This window comes from Cygnus olor, chromosome 5, assembly GCF_009769625.2.
Source record: "Cygnus olor isolate bCygOlo1 chromosome 5, bCygOlo1.pri.v2, whole genome shotgun sequence".
NCBI lineage: Eukaryota > Metazoa > Chordata > Aves > Anseriformes > Anatidae > Cygnus > Cygnus olor.
This window is the reverse complement of record NC_049173.1, coordinates 29,947,681-29,963,539: the sequence shown is the minus strand read 5'-3', so window position 1 is coordinate 29,963,539 and position 15,859 is coordinate 29,947,681. Positions and strand designations below refer to the sequence as shown.

At 43.5% G+C, this 15,859-nt stretch overlaps 2 protein-coding genes across 5 annotated transcripts in view; one reads left to right on the top strand and one right to left on the bottom strand.

The window, feature by feature from the left end:
- Positions 1-12,014, bottom strand: part of HPS5 (HPS5 biogenesis of lysosomal organelles complex 2 subunit 2) — a 25,443-nt gene extending 13,429 nt beyond the window's left edge. The window contains exons 1-11 of one of the 3 annotated variants that reach the window (XR_005820340.1): positions 7,490-7,727; positions 7,099-7,268; positions 6,574-6,684; positions 5,676-5,740; positions 4,978-5,170; positions 3,050-3,183; positions 2,513-2,728; positions 2,127-2,198; positions 1,815-1,903; positions 673-851; positions 300-458 (exon numbers count right to left, since the gene is read on the bottom strand). Coding sequence is in view for 2 of the 3 variants with exons in the window: in XM_040558972.1 (XP_040414906.1) it covers positions 300-458; positions 673-851; positions 1,815-1,903; positions 2,127-2,198; positions 2,513-2,728; positions 3,050-3,183; positions 4,978-5,170; positions 5,676-5,740; positions 6,574-6,684; positions 7,099-7,236 (1,356 nt within the window). In the remaining variant the exon portion in view is untranslated. Of the gene's footprint in view, positions 1-299; positions 459-672; positions 852-1,814; positions 1,904-2,126; positions 2,199-2,512; positions 2,729-3,049; positions 3,184-4,977; positions 5,171-5,675; positions 5,741-6,573; positions 6,685-7,098; positions 7,269-7,489; positions 7,738-11,607 lie in introns of those variants that run through there. The other 2 variants (XM_040558972.1, XM_040558971.1) reach the window with 2 other exon arrangements.
- GTF2H1 (general transcription factor IIH subunit 1) overlaps positions 8,116-15,859 on the top strand; it is a 22,090-nt gene continuing 14,346 nt past the window's right edge. Inside the window, exons 1-3 of one of the 2 annotated variants that reach the window (XM_040558974.1) lie at positions 8,116-8,334; positions 12,031-12,199; positions 14,027-14,219. In XM_040558974.1, coding sequence (XP_040414908.1) covers positions 12,046-12,199; positions 14,027-14,219 — 347 coding nt within the window. In that variant the 5' untranslated portion in view covers positions 8,116-8,334; positions 12,031-12,045. Of the gene's footprint in view, positions 8,335-8,630; positions 8,934-12,030; positions 12,200-14,026; positions 14,220-15,859 lie in introns of those variants that run through there. The other variant, XM_040558973.1, reaches the window with a different exon arrangement.

Here is a 15,859-nt window from a genome sequence, read left to right as displayed (position 1 = left end):
ACTGAAGCACGGCGAAGTACAAAACTCAGCTGTGGAGAAAGCCTTTTTTGTATCTATCTTTGTCCGTACCTCAACCATTAGCCATAAAATAATACAAAGACAGGGGTGTAAGAGCCTAAAGAACACAAGTAGTAGTATTTCATACCTCCCTACCCCAAGTAACTTTAAATACCAGTATTATCGCCTATAGCAGACACAGTAAAATCAAAAGCCTCATCTACAAAGAGAGCAACGAGATGGTTGTAAGACACAAAGATAAAACTTCTAGCTAACATTTTTGGCATTACTAATACACTTACATGAGATGAAATGCTACTCCTCCTACTGCTGCACGCAGAATCTAGAGGTTCCACCTTCAAGATCAGTTCCTCCAGACGTGAAATGAGATCCTGTTGAGTTGAGGCATCCAGCTGAGACTTCAAATGCTCCAGCTTGTCTAGTGGCAAATTTTTCCTTGCCTACAAATACACAGGTAAACAGAAGCATTATTATTTCTAATGCATGCATGAAAAAATTAATATGCAGGCTAATTTTCATACTAAAAGTATAAGGTCTAGCAGACTTCTTAAAATCTCTGAAAATACAAACCTTGGAAACCCATGGAACTTATTGTAAGAGAATAAGGAACAAAACGGAGTTACATGGAACATTTACAAAAAGGTATTTACTTACTCTGCAAGAAATTATTGAATTTTGGAAGAGGCAAGAGACCCTGGCAGCAAGAGTCCAGAACCCTCTTCTTATCAGACGATCTACGCAGCGGTCTACCAGCAGAAGGGAGAGGCGTACAACTTTTCCATTTGTATGAAGACAGAACAGTTCACTTTTGTAAACTGCAATATCCTGAATATCTGCAAAACCAGATGCACAGAAGCATGTTAAGGACTGAAAATGTTCGTCAGGATTCCTTTTTGTTCCTGAAGGTAGGTGAAAACCTATTTCCTTGAGCGCAAGCACGTGCAACAGTCTAATACATGTAGCACAACTGGTATGGCGAACAAACACTAAAGAGCACTAAGCTAGCATCTAACAACTATAAAGCACAATTCAAGTATCAAAATTTTCCAGAGTTGCATTTCTAGACAGCATCCAAAAGTACATTTAAGCTACTTAAAGTTCCCTTTTCCTTTGAAGGATGAAAAACGAAACCAAGACTGATAAATATGAGAGAGGTGCACCATTATTAGCTTTGAAAAAGAACAAAAAGATTTGGTAGCAGAAAACCTCTTTGACCTTTCAGCAGTTTCCAAAGGAAATAGTTACGCTACGTGCAAACACTCAAAGACAAAGGCATCGGAAACTTAACACCAAAAGGTGGGAGAGAGACAGAAGGAAGAAGTCAAGTGACAACAACCAACAGTTGTAGGACTGTGCCTATAACCATACACATATAACTATTTATGAGGCGTCACTCGTGTGACAAATACATTCACTGGTTAGACAGATGTTAGAAAAATGTTTTTTCAGCTTTCAGCAGTTTATCCTTCACGGGATACCTGGGAATAAACAGCAATGGGGAAAGAGTACTGTGGGTTTAGTTACTACCTCACAGTATTTTGTTACTGTATTTTAAGATTCACTTTATGCCAGGTTTTGTTTCTCAGAAATATGGAGGGAGGAGTTGGCTGGAAGGGGTGGAGAGAAGGTTACTAGTCAAGGGTATGTCTGACAGATGACAACAAAAATGATTTCTCTGACAGATGTTCTGCAATCCAGCTGTAGAAATGGAGCCTGAAAGGCTCTGTGTTAGGCAAGGACTTCAGTTATGACAAACGTAACAAACTACATTACAGAGTAAGATTCTTAAAGTTTACCTTTTACTTCACTCCAGAGTAAGACTTGAACACTTTGGGGAACAAAGATATAAATGCCTCTTTCCGTCCAGGTCACAACATAGTGCTCACTGCAAGCAAAGCAGATATTAACCAGGCAAAAGTTAATCGCAGTAGTCACCGTAAGCCAACGTCATCCTTATATATGAAAGTACAGCAAATGAGACAGTTGTTTAACATGATATTTGGAAAATTCTTATGCAAAAACATTAAGTTGATAATACAAATTAGGAGTATACACAACTTATTAAAGGATTTTTAAATCTACTTTATCAACAGGAAACCAACACTCACGTCAAATACAGTAACTTGGGGAAAGATAAAGATTGTGGAGAGCAGCTGGAAGTCATGCAGTGAGGATCCATTCTGTAAAGAAAAATGATCTATTACAAGATATAACTATAATAGTATCACGTTCTTAATCCTTTAAATCTAAACCTGGCTTAAATGTACATAGTCTTATGACAGCAAAATTTACTGCTATAGTCACAGAGACACCTACAGAACCAAGGCTTTGGCATTTTTAATTAAGTAATTAACTACTGGCTTTCATTATTAGATGGAAACACATTATGACGACAGCTAGGATTAAATTTTGACTGCACTGGGAGTTTATTTCATCTTCTCAGCTAGTCTCGAAGTCCCTTGCTTGTTTATCACCGGTAAGGCTCATGCATTACCTGAGAGTAACAACAGGGAGAGGCGGTGATGAGAGCAGCTGCTTGAACTGATGCGTGCTTTGCACTTCCCCATCAAAGTTCACCTCCCACATCCTTGAGCCAGGCCGCGCACAATATATGAGTGGCTGCTGATTCCCGTTGTTTTTTCCAACAGGGAAGAAACATGCTCCGAATTCTCCATCTCTCTCTTTGTTACCAATTTTCCAAAACTTCTCTCTAGTGAAGAAAATGCATTTGTCAAGGCAGCATTAACAAAGGCTCTAATTAATTTTATGTTGTTCTTGAAGAATAAAAATACTAAATCCTAACTGCTGAACTGATTGTTTGTTTTCTTCATTGCAGAATTTAAATTCTGAAGCCTGCATAAAGTTTATAACATACGGGGTGCAGCGATATTTATTAGTTTAAGTAAAACCGTAGATCATGAGATTTTTTTTCCTCTTTCAGCAATTGCTGAAAAAAGCCTTCTGCAGTCAACCCACCTGGTTGCAGAGCAGCCTTGCAAGTCCAATATTTTACAAGAAAAACATAACTTGCCTCTCTGTATCACACAAATAAGTACGTGTAAGTGAAGATATGAGCAGTCTTCCATCCAAATAATCAAGCTGAACAACACGGGAATCTACAGTGGTTATAATCTGAACGGGAAACATCACAAAAGTGGCAGCAGCCTACAGTTTAAAGAAAAAAGAAAAAAACGCATACTGGGCCTCAGTTCAGCATAAAGATTATTTCATTAAGTTAAAATTGCAAAATTCAGAAAAGGCTCACATACACTTGAATATACAGCCTAAGACAAAGCAAGGCAATGCAGTTCCTCTCTTCTCTCCCCCATGAAACAAGGTTCTAATGCTTAGAGATAGAGGAATCTAAATCATCCTCTTCCCAAAAACATTACCGAAGTTTTCCATTACCAAAGTTTTAAGAAAAGAAATCTTATCATACAACACACAGACTTTTTTTTTTTTTTAAGAGAGTGTTTTTGTAACTTTACGAGGGTCTCTTTTGTAAGCTTTGTTCACTTGCCAATTCTCTCAATTCTCCCAACGGGTACTTTCAGCCAAGTCTTATAGAGACAGATCTGAGGGATTACTGAATACAAAAAAAAATCCATCAGATTTAGGTGGTTTATATACACTCACAAACTTTTTCTATTATCCAGCAGTCAATTACCCAAATGCTCTTAATTACTCAAGTCTCTCAGCTTGCATGGGTGCCAGAACAGAGTCCTAGACAGACTTCTTATGAATAAGAAACTACTGCAAAGTGCACTCCCATTTTCTAGTGGACAATCACCATGTTTGACAGTTTAAAGCTGTCTTGTTTGTTATGAAGGTGTCAATTGCTTACTTTGAACAAACTGCACTGCATTTGAGATCCAACAGTCTTAACAGGTCCAAGCAGGCACATATTTCATGGGTCTTGCCCTTCTCCCCTATCCTTCCACAGCTGATTTTCTTGCTCTTTAAATGCAATGTTCTTGCTACTTTTAAGACAATTTTCCTTCTGAAGTCTCTCATGAGGGATGGAAACAACCTGAAGGAACATGCCTACTTCCAGGTTGTGCTGCATCTTACCAACTAAAAGGAGAAGGAAATGACCTAGTCATGATAAAACTTGAAACACTGAAAAACTAGAAATCAGGCTGCTATTCATTAACGTGCATGCCTTTTGCACGAAGTGTAATTGGTTTAAACTTTGTGTCCACCCACCATTTGTTTTAACTACTGCACATCTTCAGGAATGAGAGTATCCAGACAGAGCCCAAGAAATACACATTTAAGAAGAAGGATAAACATGCACAGCTTTCATACTGATCCAGGAAGCCCAGAAAAAATCAGAGTCTGTGACTGCCCTTTCTCAGACTAACAGATGAGCTGAGGACCAAAACATGTGGCTGACACTGCACCTGGAGTCTGAGGGGTCCAAGGAGTCCATCAGGCTCAGAAATGCCAAAACTGAGTACTTGGATACTTGTCAACTCCATGAGGAAGAAGCTCAGCCAGTACAAACACACTATTTTAATACTGCTCTGTCCTGTACTGAAGGGAATTCTACAAGACCATGCTTGATCTTGATCATAGCAAACAAATTTAAGATGAACTGTGGATTTGCTCAAATCTCTGAAGTCTGGACAAATTTCTGTCAGAACCTACCCGCACAAAGTCAGTCTGAATCCAGCATCTCTGTGTTGCTAAATCACACAATTTTTAGTTCTAAAGATTTGAAAACGATTTTACACTGAGTTAGTAAATTAGCTAAAAAAGGTTTGGGTATGGAATTGCAAGGATTTCTACTGTTATCTCAGTAGACTGTTTCTCTTGCAGTCAAAGCTACCCAGAAAGTTTGCTTTCCCAACAGCCAAAGGAAATTTTCCTCTGTTCTACATCTCTTAAAAAAAAAAAAAAAAAATCCATACAGCACCCCCTGGGAACCTCTTTATCCCGAAGTATGCGACGTTTTACCTTTCCTTGTTTTGATGTGTTAATCTTGATGGCTGATACTTTTCCCACATGATCTCCTACAAAAACACGGAGGGCTGCTGTATCCCAACATAGAGCTGTGACTTTTCTGCCCTTATGCTCAGAGGAAACATAAATCCGTTCTGGTTTCCCACGACGTTCCTGATTCAGCTCCCAGACTACTACGAGACCTTGGCTGCAACATTTAAAAGAAAACACAGCTTGAGCATAAGTGTTCTAAAGGCATTCAGTGTTTTATCAGTGACAAAAATGCATTATCCCAAAGAAATAGAAAACCTAAGCAAGAAGTCCACCTCAGAGCTGGCATTGCCAGCAAGGATGCTAAGCATAAGGAAAAATATGCATTTAAATTTTAAACAACGTGATATCAACTACAAATTTCACTCTGCCATATCACTGAAAACATTTCTTCTGATGCTGAAGGGTCTCAAGGATACATTTATCATAACTTTGCATGTTTAGCTCTCTCATAGATGTTTTGTTACAGGAATACAGCTTCTTCCTAGAATAATTATGTCAGAAAAAAAAGAATAAGCAAACTACGCAGAGAATTATTCTGTTGAAGCCTCTACCAGTTAATTCTCTGCCTCCCTCCAAGTTCTCAGCAGATGTCAGTCTGAAACTTAGAAGTTACTTCAAAATATTTATCCGCCATTTGGGTTTCCAAGTACATCATTCACCTGGTGGCAACAGCAACGTAGTCTTCATCATGCAAACAGCAGGCAACTCGGGAAATGGCACCTTCCTGAAAGCAAGTATGGCAGTAAGCATGGGTAATAAACGTTCTTGTACTACCTTTGCCAGAACACAACTTTTATCTCTATGAAATAAAACAGATTAATATCAACAGCTGCTACCAGTTTGTGGTGATACGGGTGCTTTTTGGGTTCTGTTTGCACACACTGAGCTTACTCTAAGAAGAAGCAGCCAACAACACGACTGGATCAAGAGAATCAACAGCTCATCCTCCAGCCTGGGAACACAGAAATCAGTCACCTGTCCTTGTACCTATGGAAGTTGTTTTGCCAGAACTAAGCAAGGTGTTTGCAACCTCCAAAGATGGTTGCATTCATTTTAAAGTGGGAGCAACAATGGCTCCCAGGAAATACTATTGGGCAGTAGGAACAGCAATCCCTATTCCTTGACCTCCTTCAGAAAAAACAAGCAAGCCTATATTTTCTTTGCCTATTCAGGTAGTTTGTAGTTTGGATACCCAAACATTAGTAGTTATCCACGTTAGGTGCTCTGGTTACATGTTCGAGGGTTTTCTTTTGACTCATACATTCAGGGGGTAACTTCGCTGCTGCTGTTAAAAGTAAGAATTGGATAAGCAGAGTTCTGTCCCTCTCAAGCAGTTTCTTTCACACCTCAAGAAACACGTTACACCACACACTCTGGGGACACAGACCAGTACCACAACCCTTTTTAACACATAGCAGTCTGAAACGTTACCTTACTTGGACAATTTAAACAAGCTGAAAATACCTATTGACTCTTTTAATAAAAATTAACATGAAAACACCTCTTTGCCAGTCCCAATTCCCCTGGATATTTTTGTCCAGAATATTTTACCCTTACCTTATGAGTAAGAAAGAGCCTTTGCTTCCAACCATCTCTCTGTATAAGATTCAGTCCTCCTCCTGAGCTGCCTAGAGCTATCCATCTCCTCGACACAGCTATACACGTGCACTGAAGGCATAAAAATCATAATGCAGAACATAGACACTAGTAAGTACAATATCTTTTCTTTACGTTATTAGTTTGCTTTTTAAAGAGTTCATTGCTTGCCAACTTTGTGTGCCACTCCTCAAACACTAGCAGCAGAGCCATCACTAAAGAAATTAAAATTGCTTCTTCTGAGATCCAGACAAGCTGTAGAAGATAGCAACCGTCTACAATTGTATTTTTTACCCTGCAGTTGCATTAAGAAAACACTGTAGCAGGATTCTGTCTTCACTTCTTCTTTCTCCATAGCACACCACCCATAAGCTAGCATGCACAAACCCCCAAAGAACATGATAAAGCTTGTGGGCTAATTAGAATAACAAACTGATTAGGGTAACTTTTTTAATTGAATAACAAAAACGAACGTCACAAACTCACCTTCAGACGACTAGAATCCAGCCTGAGCGCAGAAAGCAACGGATCCAAACATTCAAACTCTGCCAGTACGTGGTTGTAAGAGTCTGGAATGACTGGCACAGAGGCCATAGATGCATAAGGCTGGCAGTACTCACTCATGGGTACATCACAGCTTCAGCATTTGGCAGCACCTGCCAAAAAGAAGGTAGGTTCTCAATTAGTCTACTTTTTAGTATTACAACAGATTTTTTGCAATTAAAGAGACTATTACAAGAGGAAAATGCTCAAGGAGCATTAGACTTCAGCATACCAACAGCATACATGCACCCGGTTTTAAACTCCTTTGCCCAAGTTCTGCAGGTAGACACTTATCACTGATGTTTAGTACCTACGCCAACCCCCAGAAGCCTACCTTTGGGGAGGGTTAGGGAGCCAGAAGCACTTTTGCTGCGGAATTTGAGAAGTTCCGATGGGTACGCTGCCCAAAAACCCAGAGGCAGGGCAACTGGGGGAGGGAGGACGCAGGAGGTCCCGTACAGAGACCGCAGCAGCCCCGAGTCCCCCTCAGCAGGAGCAGGGGAGGCTCCCGGCCGCCCCCCCTCAGCCGCCGCCCCCCGTCAGCCGACCTCGCGCTGCCTCACGCCAGCGGCCGCCCCCCGCGGCACGTGACCCTTGGCGGGGGGCGGGGCGAGCGGGCCGCCGGCCTCGCGAGGGCGGGCGGACGCGTGACGCGCGGCCCCGGGCACGTGACGCTGACGCGACGCCCCCCCTCCCCCCGCGGCGGGCCGTTGCCGAGGGGAGGCCCCTCCCCCGCAGCGCCGCGCCGGGCGGCGCCGAGCTGGGAGCGGAGCGGCCGGGGCCTGCCGGGCCCGATGGCGGGGGACGAGCGGGAGCCGCGCCCCGCGGGGCCGGGTGACGGCGGGGACCGGGGAGGGCCGGGCGCGGCGGGCGGGGGGGAGCGGCGGGGTGGGCGCGGCACCGGCGCCGCCGCCCCCCCTCCGGCCGCTCCCGTCATGGCGGCGGGGGAGGGGCCGTCACGTGAGCCGGGAGGAGGAGGGAGGGAGAGCGGGGGGGGCGGCCACGTGACCGCCGGGGCCGCGCGGCGGCGGCCCGCTCCCCCGTCACGTGACGCGGCCTCCTCCCTCCCTCCTCCCCCCCTCCGCGGCGTGTTCCGGTCACGTGCCCGCCCCCCGCCCGCCCCATGGCCCCGGCAGCGGCGGCCCGACCCCCCTAGCGCCCGGCCGGCCCCCGCCCACGGTAAGCGCCTGGGGGGGGCGGCGGGGCCGCGGCTGCGGCGCATCGCGGGGCCGCGGCCCTCAGGCGCCCTCCCTGCGGCCGCGGCCCGGCACGGCACGGCCCGGCCCGGCGGGGAGCGTTAGGCCGGGAGGGCTCCGCCGGGACCGAGCCCGGGCGGCGGGAAGGTGGCGGGGGGCACAAAGGCGGGGGCCCGGGGCAGGCCGGCGCGGTGGCGGCTGCGCCCCGAAGGCGCCGCTGCGGCGGCTCCCGGCCCCGCGCTGAGGTGACGGGGTGGCGGGGCCGCGCCTCGGCGGGCCGGCTGCCCGCTGGGACCGGCTGCTGACCGCTAGCGCCGGCTGCCCGCCGGTACCGGCTGTCCGGCCTGCCCTGCGGCAGCGGAAACCGAGCGGTGAGGCTGGCACAGCCCGGCTGCCGGCTCCTGCCCACATCTGAGTTAGCCAGCGGTGTAAAGGTTTCCTCCGTTCCTGCTCAGACCTCCCCGAGCCCCGCAGGAGGAGGCTGGAGCCAAGTGCTGGTAACGGAGAGCGCTCAGCGGGGCGTTACGAGGCAGGCTCCCGGCTTTGCGATCAGTTAGGAAGAGTCTCTGCGTTAAAGGCAAGGTAACCGTTGAAACGTAATGGCATTGCCAAAAAGCTGTGCTCGCTTCCAAAAGCTGGTCAGGCATTGAGTGGGTTGCCCAGGGAGGTGGTGGAGTCACCATCCCTGGGGGTGTTCAAGGAAGGGTTGGATGTGGTGCTTGGGGACATGGCTTAGTGGGTGATGGTGGTGGTAGGGGGAGGGTTGGACCAGCTGATCTTAGAGGATTTTTCCAACCTTAATGATTCTAAGATTCCCATAGAGCTGGGAGAGGAGGAGTTAGTCATAGATAAGCAAACAGAACCTTTTGTTTTGTTTTACGCCAAGCTGAAGCTTCCTGATTGATCTTGCCAGTTGTAAATTGCAGCTGACATTAACGTCCCCAAGACAGGCTTGATGACAAGTTATACCCATGGGTTAAGGCCTACCCCTTTATTCAGATGGTTTTCAGAGCTACCAACCATCTCTTTAAAAGCTTTGTTACTACAGAATTTTCAAATAAATTGTCTGGTTCCTATTCAGGAAGATGCTTAAGCCAGAGAAAAGTCTTGTCTTCCAAAATCTGCAATTGAACAACTCCAACACTGCTTCTTTTAGCAGCAGATTAAAATTATCAGTCAAAGATGTAAAATAAGAGAATTTCTCCCTAGGAATGTTGCAGTTGTTGCCTCTTTGAGCAGCAATATCATCATCTGCAGTACTGGTTCCTGGAAGCTTCAGCACAGTTGTTAAATATAGATGTTAGGATATTGGGGCAGGCGTGAGCAGATCATTGATGGCTCTCACCCTTTTTCATCGTAAGCCTTAAGTGTCAAAAAAAAGAGAAAGTGACTGGCTCCCTGCATGTGCATGGTGAGGATATCGCCTTCCCCTCTGCAGTCAGTAGGAGACCATCCTCACGCTTTTCTAGCAGCTGGGTGAGATTTCTATTTTAGAATTTTGGACTTCTTGTAACAAGAGAAGCCATCTTGTTCTCATTAGTGAAAGCCGGTAACTTTTCTAAGTCCTGATTATTACTCTGTTTTACTCTTTCTGATGTATTGTTTAAAAGACAGCTCGGGGTTTTCTCCATTTTGGGTAATGCTTATTGTACATATCATCCTACTGCCACCATAAATTACTGCATGAAAAAGGAAGCAGAGCAGTGACAAATAAGAATGGCAGCAAGCTCATGCATTCGCTCTCCCAGAAGGTAGAATGAGCCACTTGTGGGATAATTGTGCGTTCACAGATTGCACACTGCAGGGTACTGTGCTAGAAGCACTGCGTCTGTAAAGGAGAAGTTGCTAGCTGCTGATCGTTTTCCTCCCTAGTTAAAAGACTGCTTGTAGGTGGGTGAAATAGCATGGTTAAAAGCAAAGCAACTTGCATCAGAAAGCCTGACTATGGAAATGCTTTCCTTTTCTTTCTGTTCAGAACGATTTTAATTCCTTTGCATTCTGTGGTTTTGTCTCTACTGCGTTTGCTAATAATGACCTCAAAGGACTGTAAATTAACAAGGGGAGAAAAGCGTCAAAATCTGTAGTCTTGTGTATATTGAGGTTTCTGGTCTATTGGATTCTGTGGCTAGCTGCCTTTTTCCGGTAAGGATAAGGTGCTGATGAGAGACTACAGACCTGCAACAGGAAATTCTCCATAAAATGGTAGCACAAATAGCACTGAAAGAGAATAATGCTGCTGGGGAGACTGTAATGGATTATGCTAGGAAACAGGCCTGAAATTATGCCATGCAGTTTTCCTTGAGAGAGCAGTATTAGCAGGGCTGCTCTGAATGTGGCACAGCATGTTCTAGTGGCTGCTGCAGTGGTGCTGATGTGAACCCCCACATTCAGCTCAGCATCACTGAAGTCTTGGGCGAAGCCTTGGCTGAGTGACGCGATAAATGAGCAAAGCTTAAGTGCAGAGCCCGTTTACCATTGAATCTTCCCATACAGTATTTTACTTAACGCATTGCAATGATGGGTTTTGACTTGCCGAAGGGAATGCTGTCCTACTATTTAGATTGTCAGAGTAAGATCTCCTATCTTGCTGATGCCTTTAAAAAAAAAAGAAAAAAAAACACTATCTGAATTTCAATACTCAGAAGTGTCATTTTGTGATACCTATTATTAGTGTGATAGGTGATGCAAATTGCAAATTTTGAAGTTTGATGCAGACACCAGCAAACATTATTATAAAACACATAAAATACGTGTATCACCTTTTGAAAATACTGTTCTATATATCAACAGAAAAGTTTGTGGTGTACAAAATACAGCAATTGGACAGACTAAACGTTTACAGCAAACATACTAAACCTGGGATTTTTTGATAAGCGTGCAACAGTATGTTAACAAAATCTAGACATACCTATGGCATACATATTCTCTTGAGACATTTAAGGCTGTAGAGTGAACCTGAAAAGAGGAGGGATGGTGACTGCTGGGAAGATTATCAAAAGGTTAGCAAAAGGACTGCTGTCATGTATCAAAAGGTTAGTCGATGAGAGGCTAGTGAAAAAATTCCCAATCTTTTGAAGCAGGTATAACATAGTCCAGTCCCTCTGAGGGATGGGGATAGGAGACTGGACAGCTGGGATCAAGCATACCAAATATCGTTCAAGCCTTGGGCAAAAATCACTACAGTAGGAACAGGACTGTAACTGGACTGTTATCTTTAGTGCAGAGGAGAACTGAAAATCCTTGTTTTTTCACATACCTTGTATCCCTCCCTCTTGTGAAATGATTTAGCATCTGCTGTTCGTACTGAAGAAGGGAAATGCTGCCAAATGCCAGAGGAGATCTGGAATTTGTGTTCCTTGTGTAGCTTTGGTTTTCTTCCGAGCTTGAAAAAACAGTAAAGAAACATTAAAATAGGAGAACTTGGTTATCAGTTTAAGATGTGCAGGTCTTTTATGGGAGCACGAGGAGTCTCGGCAATATAATTAGGTGAATTATTTAAGTAGCTCGCACTGTTTTGTCTAAATAAATTTGCTAACTGCATTGTCACAGGGGAGCATGTCTATCTGCATTAGTTCAAAAATGATGTAGGCATTAATGAGTAAATTGGGTTGTAATACCTTGACAGGAATAGTAAGAGATAAGTGATGATGATAATAGTCAACTCTGCTCTTTTTAATAGTTCCTTGTAGCCACAATGGCGACATCATCTGAAGAAGTGTTACTGATTGTAAAGAAGGTACGTCAGAAGAAGCAGGATGGGGCTCTCTACCTTATGGCTGAAAGGATAGCATGGGCACCTGAAGGCAAAGACCGCTTCACAGTCAGCCATATGTATGCAGACATAAAATGTAAGTAAAGACTTTTCCTATTCCAGCTTCAGTAAGTGGTGTTTCAAGAAATGTTTAAATACAGTCCAAAGCTTATTTGCTATAAAACACTGGTAGGTAATTCAGGAAGGTTGCAAGGGTCTGGGGCTTTGTCTAGGCTATTCTGTATAGCAGCAGTGGTCAGGACCATGGTACATGCTTAACAGTTGATAAAGGATGTAATTGCAGAACTTCTGTACTCTTCAGATCTTTGTTGCACTGCACTTTCTATTAACTTTCGAAAAATTTCTGCAATAAATCAAACAGAAATTATCTATGCCATATGCTTGTGGAGGGAAGGGTGGGAGGAGGGTTGAGGAAGAGTATAGGATTTTCAGGGTCTAACACAGAAGCTATCTGGCATGTTGTCTGTTAAACTATGCATCTAAAGCTGTTCCAGTTTTCATATAAAGTGAACCTCACTGTTTTATTTTCATCCAAGAGACCACAGCTTCACAAGTGCTATCTTCTGTAGTTTGGCCTGACTGTAATGCACCCAATAAGTGTTTGCTGTTGCAATAGCAGAGTACTTGCAAGTCAAAACTGAACAGGAAACGTCTATTCTATGCTGCCTTTCTGGCTCCAATTAGTACTCGTGTTCCATGTGTTGTAATGCCAAAAAAGAATTTTAAAATGTTGTATGCATCACTTGGTTAAGCTTTAGTGATTACTGCTGTCAGAAGTCACATAGAAGTACTGCAGCATGATCAAAAGTGTGTGTGATGAATCAAAACTAATATGCTGTTTTCTGAAATACAAATGTGACAAGAAGTTTAAAAGGTCTGTTCACTTATATTCAATTTTGTGAAGGTTTTATCCGGCCATTTAGCTTATACACACTTAAGCAGCTTACATATTAAAGTGTGCAGGCATATAAGTCATTATAACTTAGATGACTCGCGCTTATTTGTTTTATCAAAATCAAAAAAGTGGGATGTGGGATAAGAAATTTGTAAGAAAGATCGTGATTTAGGGGTGACCTTTGGTTCCTGTCTCCAGGCTGCATTGGAGAAAGGGGCCAAGATTGGAAGTTAGGTGGGTGCCATTTGCAGGGCTATGCTGAAGTCAATATAACAAAACAATCCATAAATGTAGTTGTTTACCGTCCATAAACTTAGTTGTTCTAGCCTCTGGTTACAAGAAGCAGGAGTTAGCTTTTTCTTATGAGTCATTAGGGTGTAGTAGCACCTTGGAGGCACCTGGGGATCACCTTTGGGGAGTACTGTGGCTAACTGTGCTTACAGCACGCCACTTGAAAACAGCATACTTTTGCTGTCAACATCCTGTTACCCCACCCTGCATCTGCTTTCTTACTACTCTTCTGTGGGAGCTGGCCCAGCTGGAAAAACAGAAGGGGGATTACTTTTCAGTGGCTCGGTTCCTTGGCTTGGCCTGCTGCACAAATGCTAGCACCAGTGCAAGAGAGGCAGTGGGAAGAAGGGGCAAGGGTGAAGTGACAAGGCTGTTACCTTTCAGCAGCAACCTGGACTTGTACCAGGTTGAAGTCTCCAGGTGATGAAAAGCTAATTCACAGGAGTTTGCTAACAGAGAATGTAGTGAATACCAAGCTGAATCTGGGCTCCTGAGCTGTGGCTGAAGGATACTGGGTTTTGGAGAGGACGAGGTGCAGCATTCCAACTAATTTAAGGGGAGGACTCTGTTCTACTTGCATGGCTGGAGTTCACACGTAGGATAATGACATTTAATTGGATGATGTGGATAACTGCTTATAACCAAATACTCTAGGGTAGACAGTTCCTTATATAAGCTTACTGTCTGTTGCTAATTAATGCTCTCTGTGTAATCTAGGCCAGAAAATCAGTCCAGAAGGTAAAGCTAAAATTCAGCTTCAGCTAGTATTGCATGCGGGGGACACAACCAACTTTCACTTCTCCAATGAAAGCACAGCAGTGAAGGAGCGAGATGCTGTAAAGGATCTTCTTCAACAACTGTTGCCCAAATTCAAAAGGAAAGCTAATAAAGAACTTGAGGAGAAAAACAGGTAAAGAGAAAGGAGTCTGAAAGCTGTTTTTATTTGTTTTATAAGTCTTGTCTAACTTGTGTTGTATTGCAACGTTGTTTGCGATGTTGCATTTGTAAAAATCTCTCCGCTTTCAATTTAGAGGCAGTTCCTCAGGACTTATATAACTCTAACATGTTGAGACTGTGCTTGTGTTCTCAGTGACACATTCTCGAGGTGTAAAGGCAGCCAGCCCAGCTGCTACCCAGTCTTTGTTACCTATCGCTATGAGATGAAAGTGCCCAACTGGCAGTCTGTGTCTTTAGTGTGCTTAAGTACATAAGTACCAGTGAGAAAAGCTGCCTGAAAGATTTTTTTTCCAGAAGTTCTCACCTTCCTTGATTTGTGCTTGTTTTTTTCCTCCCTGCATAACCCTTTCCTTCCTGCCTGCCCCTGCCAAATATTCTCCTGTTTTTTATATACTATACTAAGTTACTCTATTTTTTCATACATCTCACTTGACATGTAGTAGTTTGTTATTTGGCACGCAGGATGTTTATTCTAAAAAGAATTTAGAGATGAGTTTCAGGAACTAAGTCCTTCTTTAAAAGGGCTTTTAAGATATGCTTCCTTTCCTATAAAATATTTGTTTTAAACCAGCCCTTGGGGGCTTAGGGCACACTTCTCTGTGACTCCCCAGATGAGTTTCACTAGCATCTCCTGTGAATCCCGTATCTGCTAGCTTCCCTTTTCAAAGACTGTTGTAGCTTTGAACTTATCTAAGTTAAAGGTAGACTTAATATTTTTTAACCAAAAAATAGGACTTCACTGGGCAGATTAGATCTTTACAAAGGGATTTCCCAAACAGACAAGAGTCCTTGCACTGGAGCTCTGACAAATCTGAGATGAACTGTTTTCAGTACTGCAGTGACAGCTAGACTCTACAGTAGTGCAGGCTACTTTGGCACTGTTACCATACTGGTTTCTTTACGCTACTTCCTTATTTCTAACAGTAACACCACCAAGTAGGTGGACAGTCTTAGCTCTCGATCTTTGTAGCTGTAAATGGAGTCTTACAGTACTATGCTATGTGGCATTAATAGCTTTTCTAGTTACAGAAAACTAGAATCAGAAAAGACAGAACCTTTAGAACAGACTGTTCTAGTCTGTTCTTTTAACAATTAAAGTTCAAGACCAGTGATGGGGCTTCACTAGCCTAATTTGGAACAGATGAGGCCAAAAAGTCTAGCCTATTCTGGTACAGTACTTCATCCAGAGTCCTTGTGGCATTCCTCTGATTATTGATACTTGGGGTGAGTATGTACCAAAATTCCAAGATTAAATGAGCTATTTCAAATTAAGATTATTTCCTGCTGCACTAATTAGTGGTCATGGCTACTAATCCATATTCGTAAAAAAAAAAAAAAAAAAAAAAAAAGGGATAAAAAATAACCTTGGTAAGAAAACATACTAGCAATGTCCTGTCCCAGAAGGTTACCACTTCTATCTCATCCTACTTTGTCCTCAGAGCTGCTACAGACTTTGGCTCAGTCCAAATTGCAATCTGTCTACGTTCTTCCTTAGACTATGTGCTATGTATTCATAAGACGCCTCATTTTTTTTTTTGTTCACAACCAGGACCCTGAGGAACGTGCTTAAGGTTGTTGAGGTTATTGGCTAAT